Source organism: Phyllobates terribilis, unplaced genomic scaffold, assembly GCF_046119375.1.
Source record: "Phyllobates terribilis strain yellow unplaced genomic scaffold, ASM4611937v1 Scaffold_5__5_contigs__length_657084704, whole genome shotgun sequence".
In the NCBI taxonomy this organism is placed as follows: Eukaryota; Metazoa; Chordata; class Amphibia; order Anura; family Dendrobatidae; genus Phyllobates; species Phyllobates terribilis.
The window spans coordinates 616,441,929-616,458,078 of record NW_027362765.1 but is presented as its reverse complement, the minus strand read 5'-3'; the positions used below and the strand labels follow the sequence as shown (position 1 = coordinate 616,458,078).

At 42.2% G+C, this 16,150-nt stretch overlaps 1 protein-coding gene across 4 annotated transcripts in view; it reads right to left on the bottom strand.

The window, feature by feature from the left end:
* Positions 1 to 16,150, bottom strand: part of LOC141273761 (mitochondrial ribosome-associated GTPase 1-like) — a 332,495-nt gene that overhangs the window by 89,267 nt on the left and 227,078 nt on the right. For all 4 annotated transcript variants that reach the window (XM_073686095.1, XM_073686096.1, XM_073686099.1 and 1 more), the window contains 2 exons: positions 4,857 to 4,953; positions 1,419 to 1,500 (listed from right to left, as the gene is read on the bottom strand). In XM_073686095.1, the coding sequence (XP_073542196.1) occupies positions 1,419 to 1,500; positions 4,857 to 4,953 (179 nt within the window). The remainder of the gene's footprint in view (positions 1 to 1,418; positions 1,501 to 4,856; positions 4,954 to 16,150) is intronic.

Below are 16,150 nucleotides of genomic sequence, written 5' to 3'. Positions count from 1 at the left end.
ATTTGAAGAGTATTCGTGTGGAAGAATGGGCCAAAATCGCATCTGAGCAATGCATGCAACTAGTTTCTCCATACAGGAGGCATCTTGAAGCTGTCATCACCAACAAAGGCTTTTGTACAAAGTATTAATTAAATTTTGGTAAGCGTATTCAATACCTTTTCCATGTATCATTTCTCATTATTAGACATAATAATATACACATATCTGTCTATGGGCATCTATGGTTTGATTTCTTTTCCTGTGTGGATTGCATGGGTTGTTACTGACATCTGGTGAGAATTTCATGTGAATTGCACCTTTAGAAACATATTTACTTAGAAAATTGGTGATGGGTTCAATATTTATTTCATCTGCTTTAAAGGGGACTTGTCATGTCAGTTGGAGCATGTAAACTGCCCCCAGGTTGTGGTTAGTGAGCCAATGTGCATCACTAACTTGCTTTTTAAAACCGGCGGTATAATCTTTTGTAAAAAGCACTTTATGTACTTATCACTCAATCTGAATTGTCCCCGGGTTTGCGCTGACGTCACATGAATATTTTCGTTGAAATCCTGCGCTTGCGCACCGTGTACTGTCATCACGCTTGCGCAATGTGCATTGTAAAGCTGCGTGTGCGCAGTGACAAGTGGCTTCCGCGTGGGCGCCGTGACGGGCGGCAACCGAGCGTGCGCAGTCAAGCTGTGTTTAGTTCCCAGCTTCACTGTGCGCAAGCGCCGGAACCGCTCATCACGGCATACGCGTGGCTTTACAGTACATGTTGCGCAAGCGTGGACGACAGTACTCCGTGCGCAAGTGCGGGATTTCAACAAGAATATTCATGTGAAGTCAGCGCAAACCCAGGGACAATTCAAACTGAGTGGATGGGACAAGACGGACTTAATGAAGTGATGAACACCCCTATGACTAAACGAGCAGGTATGATATAAGTACATAAAGTGCTTTTTACAAAAAATTATAGCGTCGATTTTAATGCAAAAAGCAACACATTGCATCACTAACAACAAGCTGGGGGCAGTTTACATGCTCCAACTGACATGACAGGTTCCCTTTAAGTTGAACCAAAGTTTAGTTTAACTTCTCTTCCATGTTTTCTAAGCTTAGTAGAGAAGACGGCCTTGTCATACACTCTGAATCACAGAGAGCAGTTACAGTAGTCTGTATACAAAATAAGGGCCTCAATAGAAGGAATTAAACCAAGTTCATATAAATAAGATGGGGCATTTATATTAATACTGCAGTACCGCTCAGTATGCAATTGCATCATGCTGAAGATTCCTCAAAACTGGGATGTTTCCATCAGCCTGAGAGAGTTCAATAGAGTAGAAGTGTGATTTATCAAATGCACTGCAGTTGCGTTGGTGAGGAGAAATGGTATACTAAAGACAGGAGAATTCAGAGGTCAGTACTGACACACTTACCTGTGTTGTGCATGTTCATTAAGAGTATAGAGCAGATAATCAGCTATTATATCTTCACCCACCAAATGATCAAGAATAGTTCCTGCAATGAGAATACATTTTGTAATCATTTTGCTGCTATCATACAGTTGTGGTAACATTATTGATTGCTTATATAAAAAAGTCAATATACTAAGTATCTTTCTTCAACATGAAAATTGACAAATCAACATACAAGCAGTGAAGAAAACAAAAGAGAAAGAAGAAACAGTATATGACAGACAAGATTAATATTTAGTTGCATAACCTCTTGACAACAACAAGATGACAGCCTCCAAATGATTTGTGTCATCACCTGTCTGCTGGTATTTTTTTTCACTGCAGTTCTTTCAAGTTCTTCAATGCTTAAAGATCTGAAATCTGGTATTGGGAAAATTAATCTTGCAACGTTTTTCCATTCGCTTTAAACTGGCCCCGCAGTGAGTGTCAATTTCAAACAGTTCATATTTTCTTGTTAACCATTATTGTGTACTATTCCTATGGGGCAAAGAATATACTGCCTGTTCTACCCGGCAACGATCTCTGCTGGACGGCAATTCTCCGGCTTCCTGAGACATCACTTTGACAGAGCATCATCCTCTCTCCCGCTTTGCTCTGATGACTGGATGTCTTTGCCGATGTAATGCTGATTCACCCTCAACATACAATCCCCTGTCTCCAAACACAGACACAAACATGAAAGATCAACTTTCCACTCTACTCTCAAGATCACATCTTACCACCTGTGCACTCAACTCGATCTGGTCCCACCTCATCCCAAACCTCACCACAGTCTTTACCCCAACCCATCTCTTCAACCTATCACTTAGAACTGGTGTCTTCACCTCATGCTTTCAACATGCGTCAATCACACCCATCCTCAAAAACCCCTTACTTGACTGATCCGCTGTGTCTAGCTATCGCCCCATGTTACTTTTTCCCTATGCCTCAAAACTACTGACACAAAAGGTTCATCTTGAACTGCCCTCCCACCTCTCCTCCTGCTCCCTCTTCGACTACTTACAATCTGGCTTTCTTCCACTGAAACAGCCCTGACTAAAGTCACCAATGACCTACTAACCGCCAAAGCCAAGCAAAACTATGGTGTCCTCCTCCTCCTGGACCTGTTCTCCGCTTTTGACACAGTGGACCATTCCTTATAACTACAGATTCCCTCATCTCTTGGCATCACAGCCCTATCCTGGATCTCGTCATATCTAACGGACCAGACATTCAGCATCTCCCACTCACACACCACCTCACCTCACCCCCTATCTGTGGGTATCCCACAAGGTTCAGTTCTAGGGCCCCTTGCTCTTCTCCATTTACACCTTCAGTCTGGGACAGCTTAGAGTCCCATGGCTTTCACCATCTCCTCTATGCTGATGACACAGATCTAGCTCTCTGGACCCGATATCACCTCTTTACTAACCAGAATCCCACAATGTCTGTCCGCTATTTTATCCTTTCTCTCTGCTAGATTTCTAAAAGTTAACATGGACAATACAGAATTCATCATCTTTCCACCATCTTACTCAACCACCCCATCAGACATCCATCAAAGTCAATGGCTGTTCACTCTCCCCAGTCCCGCAAGCTCGCTGCTTCAGGGTAACCCTGGACTCTGATCTCTCCTTTACACTGCATATCCAGTACCTTTGTACTTCCTGGCGACTCCAACTCAAAAATATTTCCTGGATATGTACATTCCTTAATCAAGAATCTGTAAAAACCCTAGTCAATGCCCTCATCATCTCCCACCTCGACTACTGCAACCTCCTGCTCTGTGGCGTCTCTTCTAACACTCTCGCACACCTTGAATCTATCCTAAACTCTGCTGCCCGACTAATCCACCTGTCCCCCTGCTATTCCCTGGCCTCTTCCCTCTGTCAATCCCTTCACTGGCTTTTCATTACCCAGAAGTTCCAGTTCAAAACCCTAACCATGGCATAACAAAGCCATCCATAACCTGTCTCCTCAATCTGTGACCTAGTCTCCAGCTACTTACCTACACGTAACCTCCCAAAATTGTATGTCCGTTGAACATACAATACCCAAAAGTGACACTATTCTAAAAAATTGCACCCCTCAAGGTGCTCAAAACCACATTCAAGAAGTTTATGAACCCTTCGGATGCTTCATAGGAACTGAAGCAATTTTAAGGAAAAAAAATGACATTTTACTTCAATCACAAAAAAATTTACATTAGATCAAAAAATTTTTTATTTTCATGAGGGTAACAGGAAAAAATGGACATAAAAAAATATTGTGCAATTTCTTCTGAGTACGACAAAACCCCATATGTTGGGGAAAAGTACTGTTTCAGCGCTCAGCAGTGCTTGGAAGCGAAGGAGCGCCATTTGACTTTTTGAATGCAAAATTGTCTGGAATTGAGAGAGAACGCCATGTTGCATTTGGAGAGCCCCTGATGTGCCTAAACAGTGGAAATCCCCCACAAATTACCCCATTTTGAAAAATAGATCCCTCAAGGAATGTATGTAGATTTTTGGAGAGCATCTTGAACCCCCAGGTGCTTTACAGACGTTTATAACGTAGAGCCGTGAAAATTAAAAATAAAAAAATGTAATTGTTCCACAAAAAAAAAATTGGAGCTAAAAACATTTTATTTCACAAGGGAGAAAATGGACCACAAAATTTGCTGTGCAATTTCTCCCGAGTACACAGATGCTTCACAGAATTTTACAACGTTGATCTGTGAAAAGGGAAAAAAATATATTATATTATGATATTAGCTGAACACTTGGCGGCGATCGTGAGCACACAACCTCTGTGCGCCCAAAATTGCCATGATGTATCCAGTAAGTCTAAGGTCGGGAAGTCATTCCCTTCCTATGACGTACTGGGTACGTCCATGGTCAGGAAGGGGTTAATGCAAAATCACTCATATGATTTGCATCACATATGATTTTGACTCCACTTCTGTTTATCGGCTTTGCCTGCAGCTTTGCAAACTGAGCAAAGAATATTGCGCAGGCACGAGATCTCTCACGGCAATGAGGGTGACACAGGAAACGTCAAAGACGGTGAGCAGCAGCCGGGGGAGGTGTGGAGAGTCCAAAGCCCTGCCCATCGGACCAGATGGACCCAATTAGAATACAGCACGGGAGAAATTAAAAAAGGTTTTCCGGGCCATACAGAGAGAGTCAGGGGGTTAAATAGGGATTTGGAGAAAGCAGTATAAATGCTAAATAAGGGGATAGTTTAAGCTGCTATGCGATTAAATTGGTGACAGGTTCCCTTTAAGGGGTTTTAATAACTTCACTGATAGCAGCCAAGGTGTGCAAGTGCATGCATTTCTGAATGTGGTGCTATTATTCAATACTTAATTCAGCTCCATCTTGCAATTTCAATGCTCAGGAGTGTACATGAAAGCGAGAGTAAGATATAGCTGTACTTTACCACATAGTGCTAACTTCATTCCGGTCTCAACAGACTCAACCTGAGGTGAAAGGACGCCGGGCGTATCCAAAAGATATATAAGGGGATTTTCTGAAACCTGTAAAAGTAAAAGGTCTACATAAGTAAGTTTTACAAACCATTATGTACTTCACAAAATATAACAGACTCTTACATACATTTAATCAGTGTAATCTAAATGTATAATTTTTCATATTTTACGCTAAAACCGTAATTAGCTTCAAAATAAATTGTGCACCAATCATAAGACTAAAATCTGAGTCATCACCGCTGCACTTTACAATATCCATTAAAGAAGCCCTCAAAGAGGTTTTTGTGTCTATCCTCTTTACTGTCTTTAGGAGATACGGAGACTGCTGTATATACATAACATACCAGATTTTTCGGACTATAAGATGCACCGGACCATAAGACGCACCCAGGTTTTAGAGGTGGAAAATAGGGGAAAAAACTTTTGAAGCAAAAAATGAGGAGAACTGTAACTCCTCATGTTCTTCAGCTCCTATGGCATGCTGGGAGTTATAGTTCACCCCATATTTGTCATGTGGTTTTCCTGAGGAGAACTATAACTCCTAGCATGTCATGCAGCTCCTATGGCATGCTGGGAGTTCTAGTTCATCACAGCGGTAGTGTTTTGCTGTGTGTGCTTAAACTTACTCTACAGTATAATGCTTGCCTCACCGTTTCTTGTCTGGAAAGCGCTAGGCAGGGAGCGGTGGGGTCGCACTGCAGGGAGATGGATCACGGAACCGTGGGGGAAAAATTTGGCGGGAAAAAAGTGCGTCTTATGGTCCGAAAAATACGGTACGATACTCTGAGACTGCTGTAAATAAATCACACCGGATACACAGTGACTGTGCCATATACATCACATAGGATTCTCAGAGATTCTGCCGTATATACGCTTCAGTTCAGAAATATTTGGACAGTGATCTAATTTTCCTGATTTGGGCTCTGCATGCCACTGTTTTTTATTTAAAAATGAAACTGAGATACAATTGAAGTGTAGACTTTCAGGTTTATTTAAAGGGTTTGAACAAAAATTTCCTGTGAAACATTTAGGAATTGCAACAATTTTCTTCAAAGCCTCCTCATTTCAGGGGCTCAAAGTAATTGGACAAATTAACTTTACCATAAATAAAATATTCTTGTTTAATACTTTGCAGAGAATCCTTTGCAGCCAATAACTGTCTAAAGTCTGGAAGCTATGGATGTCACCAAATGATGGGTTTCCTCCTTTGTGATGCTTTGCCAGGCCTTCACTGAAGCGGACTACAGTTGTTGCGTGTTTGTTGGTCTTTCGGCTGTAAGTTTTGTCTTAAAAAAGGGAAGGTGCCACAATTTTTATTTTTGTATTAATTTTATGATCAATTAATTTTAATACAGAATTAAATCCACTGTTTTAAGTGTTTGTGGGTAAAAAAACAACAACTTTGTTTCAAGCATGTGATGATCAATCAAACTCTCCAGCGGCAAGTAACAGGTGTGGCCAATATGAAAATCGAACCTGAAACCAGATCAAAAAGGGAGAAGTTGACTCAATCTTTGCATTGTGTGTCTGTGTGTGCCACACTATGCATGGAAAACAAAAAGAAGAAAACTGTATGTGGACTTGAGAACCAAAATCATTGAACAATATCAACAATCTTAAGGTTACAAGTCCATCTCCAGAGATCGTTATGTTTCTTTTGTCACTATTTCTCTGCTCAGTGAGTGATTGTTATGCTGCCCTGTGGAAACTGGGTCATGCTGAGTTGTAAGTGTTTTGATGGACAGCTCGGCCCTTTGGAAGTGCATTGAGGTGAAGGGTACATTGCTGGAAAAGGAAGAAAAAAAAAACAAAACTCTTTAAATCTCTTAGTTTGCGAGTGTGAACGAGCTGCGTGTGTCCGGAGCGTAAGTGCGTGACTTGTTTTTCAGTGAAGAGGTATTTGGGAATCCTGCAGAAAATACCTGTGTGAATTGCGGTGAGTGCTGCATTGTGACCTGCTGAGTGCCTTTCTACCTGTTTAGATTTATTGGGCTTTTTAAAACCTATTTTCTCACTACAGTTTTAGTTTCTTAGTTTACTACCTGTGTATTTAAGGGTTAACTACATTGCACTGAAATCCTGAGGTGTAGATTTACTCACAAGGGGTTAATTAAGGGGAAGGGGTCATAATTAAGGGTTTAAAAGGGGCAGCTGGTTGGGCATCAAGTCCTTTGGAAATGCATTGAGGTGAAGGGTACATTGCTGGAAAAGGAAGAAAAAAAAAAAAAACCTCTTTAAATCTCTTAGTTTGCGAGTGTGAACGAGCTGCGTGTGTCCGGAGCGTAAGTGCGAACGAAAGTAAGTGTGTGACTTGTTTTTCAGTGAAGAGGTATTTGGGAATCCTGCAGAAAATACCTGTGTGAATTGCGGTGAGTGCTGCATTGTGACCTGCTGAGTGCCTTTCTACCTGTTTAGATTTATTGGGCTTTTTAAAACCTATTTTCTCACTACAGTTTTAGTTTCTTAGTTTACTACCTGTGTATTTAAGGGTTAACTACATTGCACTAAAATCCTGAGGTGTAGATTTACTCCCAAGGGGTTAATTAAGGGGAAGGGGTCATAATTAAGGGTTTATAAGGGGCAGCTGGTTGGGCATCAAGTCCTTTGGAAGTGCATTGAGGTGAAGGGTACATTGCTGGAAAAGAAAAAAAAAAAAAAAAACTCTTTAAATCTCTTAGTTTGCGAGTGTGAACGAGCTGCGTGTGTCCGGAGCGTAAGTGCGAACGAAAGTAAGTGTGTGACTTGTTTTTCAGTGAAGAGGTATTTGGGAATCCTGCAGAAAATACCTGTGTGAATTGCGGTGAGTGCTGCATTGTGACCTGCTGAGTGCTTTTCTACCTGTTTAGATTTATTGGGCTTTTTAAAACCTATTTTCTCACTACAGTTTTAGTTTCTTAGTTTACTACGTGTGTATTTAAGGGTTAACTACATTGCACTAAAATCCTGAGGTGTAGATTTACTCACAAGGGGTTAATTAAGGGGAAGGGGTCATAATTAGGGGTTTATAAGGGGCAGCTGGTTGGGCATCAAGTCCTTTGGAAGTGCATTGAGGTGAAGGGTACATTGCTGGAAAAGGAAGAAAAACAAAAAAAAAAAAACTCTTTAAATCTCTTAGTTTGCGAGTGTGAACGAGCTGCGTGTGTCCGGAGCGTAAGTGCGAACGAAAGTAAGTGTGTGACTTGTTTTTCAGTGACTTTGGATTCAGGGAGTTTGGAAGGGAGGACTTAGGACTGAATTGCTGACTGTATTTCATTCTTTCTTCACTTTACTTTTTACTTAATTAATCCACCTGACCTACTTATCTGATTCCCCCGTCCATACTTGATACTTAATTGATCCCCCTTCCATACTTAACTGATCCCCCGCCGATATCTAATTGATACACTTGCACATCCCTAATTGATCCCCGTCCATACACCTATATATAAATAATTGTGTTTTGTACTTGTATATATATACTGACTGTATCCCCATATTTAGAATGACGTCCATGTTGGCCGGAGCCGTGCAGTGTACATCTTGCGCAATGTATGCATTCCGTGAGCAACCGCTCGAGGATCCATACTGCTGCGAGAGATGTGAGCATATCGTGCACTTGGAAGCCCAAATTCTGGATCTAAGTGCTCAGATAGCGGTACTGAGGAGCATCGACAACATGGAACGGAGTTTGCTGCTCACCGAGCAGACACTCAATGGGTCAATACTGGGGGTGGAGCATAGAGGGGAAGTGCAGGCTGAACAGGCAGGGAGCTGGATAACAGTTAGGAGGGATAGAGGGAAGAAGTATAGGAAGGCTGGTTCAGAACCGGCATTATTAGAGCACGACAGATCCTCTGACCGCCGGGGGAGTGTTTGCTCCAGTAATGAGGGGGAGGGGGGAAGTGTAGGGCAGGCAAGACAGGTTCTGGTAGTGGGTGACTTTATTATTAGGGGGACAGACAGGGCAATCTGTCACAAAGACCGGGATCGCCGAACGGTGTGCTGCCTCCCTGGCGCTCGAGTCCGGCACATCGCGGATCGGGTTGACAGGTTACTGGGTGGGGCTGGCGAAGACCCAGCGGTCATGGTCCACATCGGCACCAATGACAAAGTGAGTGGTAGATGGAGGGTCCTTAAAAATGATTTCAGGGACCTAGGTAGGAAGCTTAGGGCAAGGACCTCCAAGGTAGTTTTCTCAGAAATACTACCAATCCCGCGAGCCACACAGGAGCGCCAACGGGAAGTTAGGGAGGTGAATAAGTGGCTAAAGAGTTGGTGCAAGGCAGAAGGGTTTGGGTTCATTGAGAACTGGGCCGACTTCGCGGTCGGCTACAGGCTCTACCAAAGGGACGGGCTGCACCTCAATGGGGAGGGTGCAGCGGTGCTGGGGAAGAAGATGGCTAATAGGTTGGAGGAGTTTTTAAACTAGAGACGGGGGGGGAAACCAAGGAAATAGGTGGGATGTGAGGCAAGCAAGGGGGAAGGGGAGAAGTGAATATAATGAGGGTGGAGAGGGGGGTGGGGATAGTACAGTTAGATCGTTAGAGAAGAATAGGATGCTAAATAACCCCAAAGTTTTATCTTGCATGCTGACCAACGCAAGAAGCCTGACCAATAAGGCGGATGAGCTGCAGGCGCTTATATCGGAGGAGAGGTATGACATCGTAGGTATAACAGAGACTTGGCTAGACGATAGCTACGACTGGGCGGTAAATTTAATAGATTATAGTTTATTTAGAAGGGACCGGAAACAGGGGAAAGGCGGAGGAGTCTGCTTATATGTAAAGTCATGTCTAAAACCCAGACTAAGGGAAGATATAGGAGAGGGAGAAGAGGGGGTCGAGTCCATGTGGGTAGAGATAGAGGGGGCAAAAAATAATAATAAAATATTACTGGGGGTCTGCTATAAACCACCAATTATAACAGAGGAGAATGAGAATCTGCTATTAGGACAAATAGACAAAGTAGCAAAACATAATGAAGTGATTGTAATGGGGGATTTCAACTACCCGGATATTGACTGGGAAACAGAAACCTGTAGATCTCAGAAAGGAAAAAGGTTCTTGACAAATATTAAGGATAATTATCTCTCCCAACTAGTGCAGGAACCAACGAGAGGGAAGGCCGTGTTGGACTTAATATTGACTAATAGGCCTGATAGAATAACTGAGGTACAGATAGGGGGGCACCTAGGTAATAGCGATCATAATATTATCGACTTCAAAATGCCCTTCAGTAGGGTTATCAATAAGGGAACAACAAAAACATTCAACTTTAGGAGGGCGAAGTTTGATCAGCTGATAGAAAACCTTCAACTTATTGACTGGGACAAAGTACTTAATGGAATACGAATAGTAAATGGGAAACCTTCAAAAGAATTCTGAATACTCAGTGCGAGAGGTATATACCGTATGGGAATAAAAGGGCCAGAAATAAGAGGAAACCAATATGGTTGAACAAGAACGCAAAAGGGGCGTTAAATAGCAAAAAAGAGGCATTCAAGAGATTAAAACAGGAAAACAGTAAGGAGGCACTAATGTGTTACAAGGAAAAAACGAGAACGTGTAAAAAACAAATAAAAATAGCGAAGGAGGAAACAGAGAAACGTATTGCTAGGGAAAGTAGATCAAATCCCAAACTGTTCTTTACGTATATAAATAGTAAAAGGATTAAATCGGATAATATTGGACCGATAAAAAGTGAGGAAGGCAAAATCATAGAGAAAGATGAGGATAAAGCTAATCTATTAAATAATTTTTTTTAGACAACTTTCACAAAGGAAATAGAACTAACAGGAGAAATGAGAAGTGACAAGCTTAATCCTCCACTAAGTATGACAAATCTAACCCAAGTTGGGGTACAGAAACGCCTCAGTAACATTAAAATAAACAAATCACCAGGACCTGATGGCATACACCCACGGGTACTAAGGGAACTAAGTAATGTGATAGACAGACCATTATATCTTATATTTAAGGACTCTGTTGAGACTGGGTCTGTGCCACTTGATTGGCGACAGGCGAATGTAGTGCCAATATTCAAAAAGGGAGCGAAAAGTGACGCCGGAAACTATCGGCCGGTGAGTCTGACGTCCGTTGTGGGCAAAATTTTTGAAAGCTTCATTAAAGAGGCAATTACAGAGCGTCTTGATGCTAATAATCTTTTAATCCCGAACCAACATGGATTCATGAGGAATCGCTCCTGCCAAACAAACCTGATTGACTTCTATGAGGAGGTTAGCTCTCGAGTAGATCAGGGGGAACCAGTGGATGTCGTGTATCTCGACTTCTCAAAAGCGTTCGATAGCGTGCCACATAATAGGTTGGTATACAAAATGAGAATGATGGGGCTGGGGGAAAATGTCTGCAAGTGGGTAGCTAACTGGCTAAAGGATAGAAGGCAGAGGGTGGTTATAAATGGAATATACTCAGATTGGGTAAGCGTCACTAGTGGGGTACCACAGGGGTCTGTACTAGGCCCAATGTTATTTAACATCTTTATTAACGACATAGTCAACGGGATAAATAGTAAAATATCAATATTTGCAGATGACACAAAGTTATGTAAAACAATTAATACAAAAGAGGACAGTGCAGACCTACAGAGTGATTTGGATAAGCTGGGTAGGTGGAGCATTAAATGGCAAATGAGGTTTAACGAGGAGAAATGTAAGGTCATACATATGGGAAGGAAAAATGGAAGTCACCAGTACTCACTGAATGGGAAATCATTGGGGAATTCAGAGATGGAGAAGGACTTGGGCATCTTGATTGATAGCAAACTAAATTGGAGTGCCCAAAGTCAGGCCGCTGCTGTAAGGGCAAACAGGGTAATGGGATGTATCAGAAGAGGTATAGCTGCAAAGGATGAGAACATTGTTCTTCCACTGTACAAAGCACTGGTCAGACCACACTTGGAATACTGTGCTCAGTTATGGGCTCCAATATATAGAAAGGATATAAATGAGCTTGAAAAGGTACAAAGGAGGGCGACAAAATTAATAAAGGGAATGGAGGGACTGCAATACCCAGAGAGGTTGGCAAAACTAGGACTATTCAGCCTGGAAAAGAGAAAGTTGAGGAGGGACATAATAAATGTGTACAAATATGTTAGGGGACAGTATAGAGATCTTGCCCGGGATTTGTTCAAAAGGAGGGATATTACGGTAACAAGAGGGCATTCACTAAGACTGGAAGAGAAAAGGTTTCAGCACCAGCATAGGAAGGGGTTCTTTACGGTAAGAGCAGTGAGAATATGGAATTCACTGAGTGAGGAGACGGTAATGTCGGATTCACTACACCAGTTCAAGCGGGGACTGGATGCTTTTCTAGAGACCAGGCAGATTTCAGCATATACTTAAAAATAAAATAAAATAGTAGGTTGATACAGGGATTTATTCTGACTGCTGGTTTCAGAGTCGGGAGGGAATTTTTCCTCAGGTGAAGATTGGCTAAATCATTTGGGGTTTTTGCCCTCCTCTGGATCAACTTTAGCAATTACAGAACTAACAGGTCGAACTTGATGGACGCAAGTCTTTATTCGGCTTTACAAACTACTAATCTTGTGATGGGCATGCTGAGCTGTCAGGGCTCTGAGGTGTGCTGTCTGCCCCTGATCCATGCCAGACGTAGTTTGTGCTTCCAGGTAAGTGTTTGCCTAATTCTGTTGTTCCGAGTTATGATCTTCTACTAACTGACCCTTTGGGCTGTGTTCTGATTTTTTTTCCTGACCAATGTATCCAGTGTGTGCACTCTGTGACCAGGTGACGAATCTGACCCAAGATAGTTCAGGATCTGGCCAGTGACACTGGAGGCTAGAATCATCACAGTGCCAGCTGCAGGGTCAGTTTAGTACTCTGTGTGCTTCATAAAGCTTTCCACAAATTGACAGTAGTTGTTTCTTCTGGGCCTGCTGACGTGCACTTTACCGCCCCCGAAACAGTTGTGGCACTTCCTGACAAATTTTTGGGGGAGAAGGATCAGTTAACGGTCTTTAGGGAGAGCTGTAAATTATTTTTTACTCTATGACCCCGGTCTTCTGGGGATGAGTCCCAGTGGTGGGTATAATCATGTCCCTATTGCATGGGAGTGTTCAGGCTTGGGTATTCTTTTTGTCCCCACTAGCCCAAGAATGGTCTTCTGTTGACACCTTTTTTGACACTTTAAGGGTGATTTACTACGAACCTGACAGAGTACAGGTTGTGGAGGCTAAGATCATGAACATGACGCAGTGGGGCCACACCGCTGAGGATTACAGTTTGGAGTTCCGGCAATTGTCCTCTGAGGTACTGTGGAATGATGTTGTTCTCAGGTGTCAGTTTCACCGTGACCTTACGAGTACTCTTAACGATGCTCTGCTTTTGCATTCTCCACCCTGTTCTTTGGGAGAGGCCATGACTCAGGCCATTCATATGGGTCACAGAATTTGGGAGAGACATGACGAGCGACAAGGGGTTTTGGGCATTCTTCAAGAGTCTATTTCTTTACCTGAGATGGAAACAATGGAGGTTGGAGCAGCCAGATCCCAGACCGAGGAGAGGAAACGTCGGTGCGATCTTGGACTCTATTGCCTCTACTATGGTCGTGCTGGGCATTATCTCAAGGACTGCTCGATTCGCCCCCAAGCTAACAAGTCGACTGGAAACACTCATCTCTGGGTGATCATCGAGGAGATCACCCAGGCTTCCAGGTACCTGACTGTGGGTCTGGTGCAAACTTTATTGATCCTGCCTGGTTCTTAAATTAGGATTAGGGACAGTTAGATTGCAAAGACCCATTCAGATTGTCACCATTGACAAAACACAGTTACTCTAGAACTTTGTCCAGCTGGTAACGATGGAATTCACACAGAGTGGGAACACTTCACTGAGTCCATCTCCTGTTATGTCTTGGATAATTTACCTGCGGGGTTGGTGTTGGGGCTTCCATGGCTGCATGTTGATATTCCTGTTATTGACTGGTGGCAAAAGAATATTGTTAAGTGGAGCCAGTAAGTGCCATAAGAAATGTCTTCGTTCTGTACAAATTTGCTGTGCTAGTCTGGAGGGTCTGCTGGTGTACCTGAAGGACTTCAGAGATGTGTTTTTGGAAAAAGAGGCAGAAATACTACCTCCCAATAGTCCTTATGATTGTGCTATTGATCTTATTCCCGCCGCCAAATTGCCTAAAACTCGCATGTACAATTTGTAAGGATCTGAATAGACCTCTATGAAAGTATATATAAACGAAAGTTTATGGAAGGGTCATATCCATCCTTCCTCCTCGCCTGTAGCTGCTGGTTTCTTCTTTGTGAAAAATAAAGACAGGGGCTCCGCCCTGGCCTCGATTTCTATGAACTAAACAAAATTACAGTTAAAAATAATTACCCACATCCACTCATCCCCGACCAGCTTACGGGAGCTAAATGGTTTTCTAATCTTGACCTTGGAGGGTCTTATAATCTGATATGCATCCGGGAGGGTGACAAGTGGCAGATGGTGTTAACCAATGCACAGGCTGTCTTTCAGAACTTTATGAATTACATTTTATCTGATATTACTGGAAGGTTTATTGTGGTATACCCTGATGACATTCTAATTTTTTCATCTGATCTGAGTTCACACTATGAGCATTTTCGTTTCTGATTTACAAAAACTCAGGGAAAATTCTTTGTTTGCCAAATTAGAAAAGTGTACTTTTTCTGTTCAAGAAATATTTCTGGAGTTCATTGTATCTGCTGAAGGGTTTAAGATAGATCTTGGGAAGGTGCAGGCTAAAATTGATTGGGTTCAACCTCGCGATCTTTAAAGCACTACAGATTTTTTTTAGGATTTGCCAATTACTATAGAAAATATATTAGCGGTTTTTCGCAGATCGTTAAATCTCTTAACGATCTCACATGAAGGGGGCGGATCTTAAGATTTGATTGTCGGATGCCATTGGGGAGTTTAACAATCTAAAAGAGTGTTTCATGTCTGCTACAGTTTTGATGCAACCCAATCTTCAGAAACAGTTTATCGTTGAGGTGGATTGCCTCAGAGGTCGAGGTGGGGGCTGTTTTGTCTCAAGGTCCCATAATACTGACTAACTTACAGCCATTTGCATTTCTTTTCTAGGTAACATAGTAACATAGTCTTCCTTCAACCTTAAAAACTGAGTCCATCTAGTTCAACCCATAGCCTAACATGTTGATCCAGAGGAAGGCAAAAAAAAAACCAAGTGGCAAACACTAAGCTCCACATTGGGGAAAAAAATTCCTTCCTGACTCCATAAGACAATCAGACTAGTTCCCTGGATCAAAGCCCTATCAAGGAATCTAGTGTATACAACCTGTAACATTATATTTTTCAAGAAAGGCATCCATGCCCTTCTTAAATTTTAGTAGTGAATCACTCATTACAACATCATGCGGCAGAGAGTTCCATAGTCTCACTGCTCTTACAGTAAATAATCCGCGTCTGTGATTATGATTAAACTTGCTTTCCTCCAGACGTAGAAGATGCCCCCTTGTCCCCGTCTCAGGCCTCAGAGTAAAAAGATCAGTAGAAAGGTCTTTGTACTGTCCTCTCATATACTTTTACATAGTAATAAGATCACCCCTAAGCCTTTGTTTTTCCAAAGTAAATAACCCCAAGTATAATAACCTGTCTTGGTATTGCAGACCCCCCAGTCCTCTAATAACATTGGTCTCTCTTCTCTGCACCCGTTCTAGTTCAGCTATGTCTTTCTTATACACGGGAGACCAGAACTGTACACAGTATTCTAAGTGAGGTCGCGCTAATGACTTGTATAGAGGTAATATTATGTTCTCCTCATGAGCATCTATGCCTCTTTTAATGCATCTCATTATTTTATTTGCCTTTGCAGCAGCTGCCTGACACTGACCACCAAACGTGAGCTTGTCGTCCACCAATACACCCAGGTCTTTTTCAGTGACAGTTTTGCCCAGTGTTTTACAATTAAGCATATAATTATACATTTTATTTCCTCAGCCCAAGTGCATTACCTTACATTTATTCCCATTAAAGCTCATTTGCCATTTATCAGCCCAAGCTTCTAGTTTACATAGATCCTCCTGTAATATAAAATTGTCCTCCTCTGTACAGATTACCCTGCAGAGTTTAGTGTCATCTGCAAATATTGAAATACTATTCTGTATGCCCCCTACAAGGTCATTAATAAATATGTTAAAAAGAAGGGGGCCCAATACTGACCCCTGTGGTACCCCACTATTAACTGAGACCCAGTCTGAGTGTGTTCCATTAGTAACCACCCTTTGTTTCCTATCA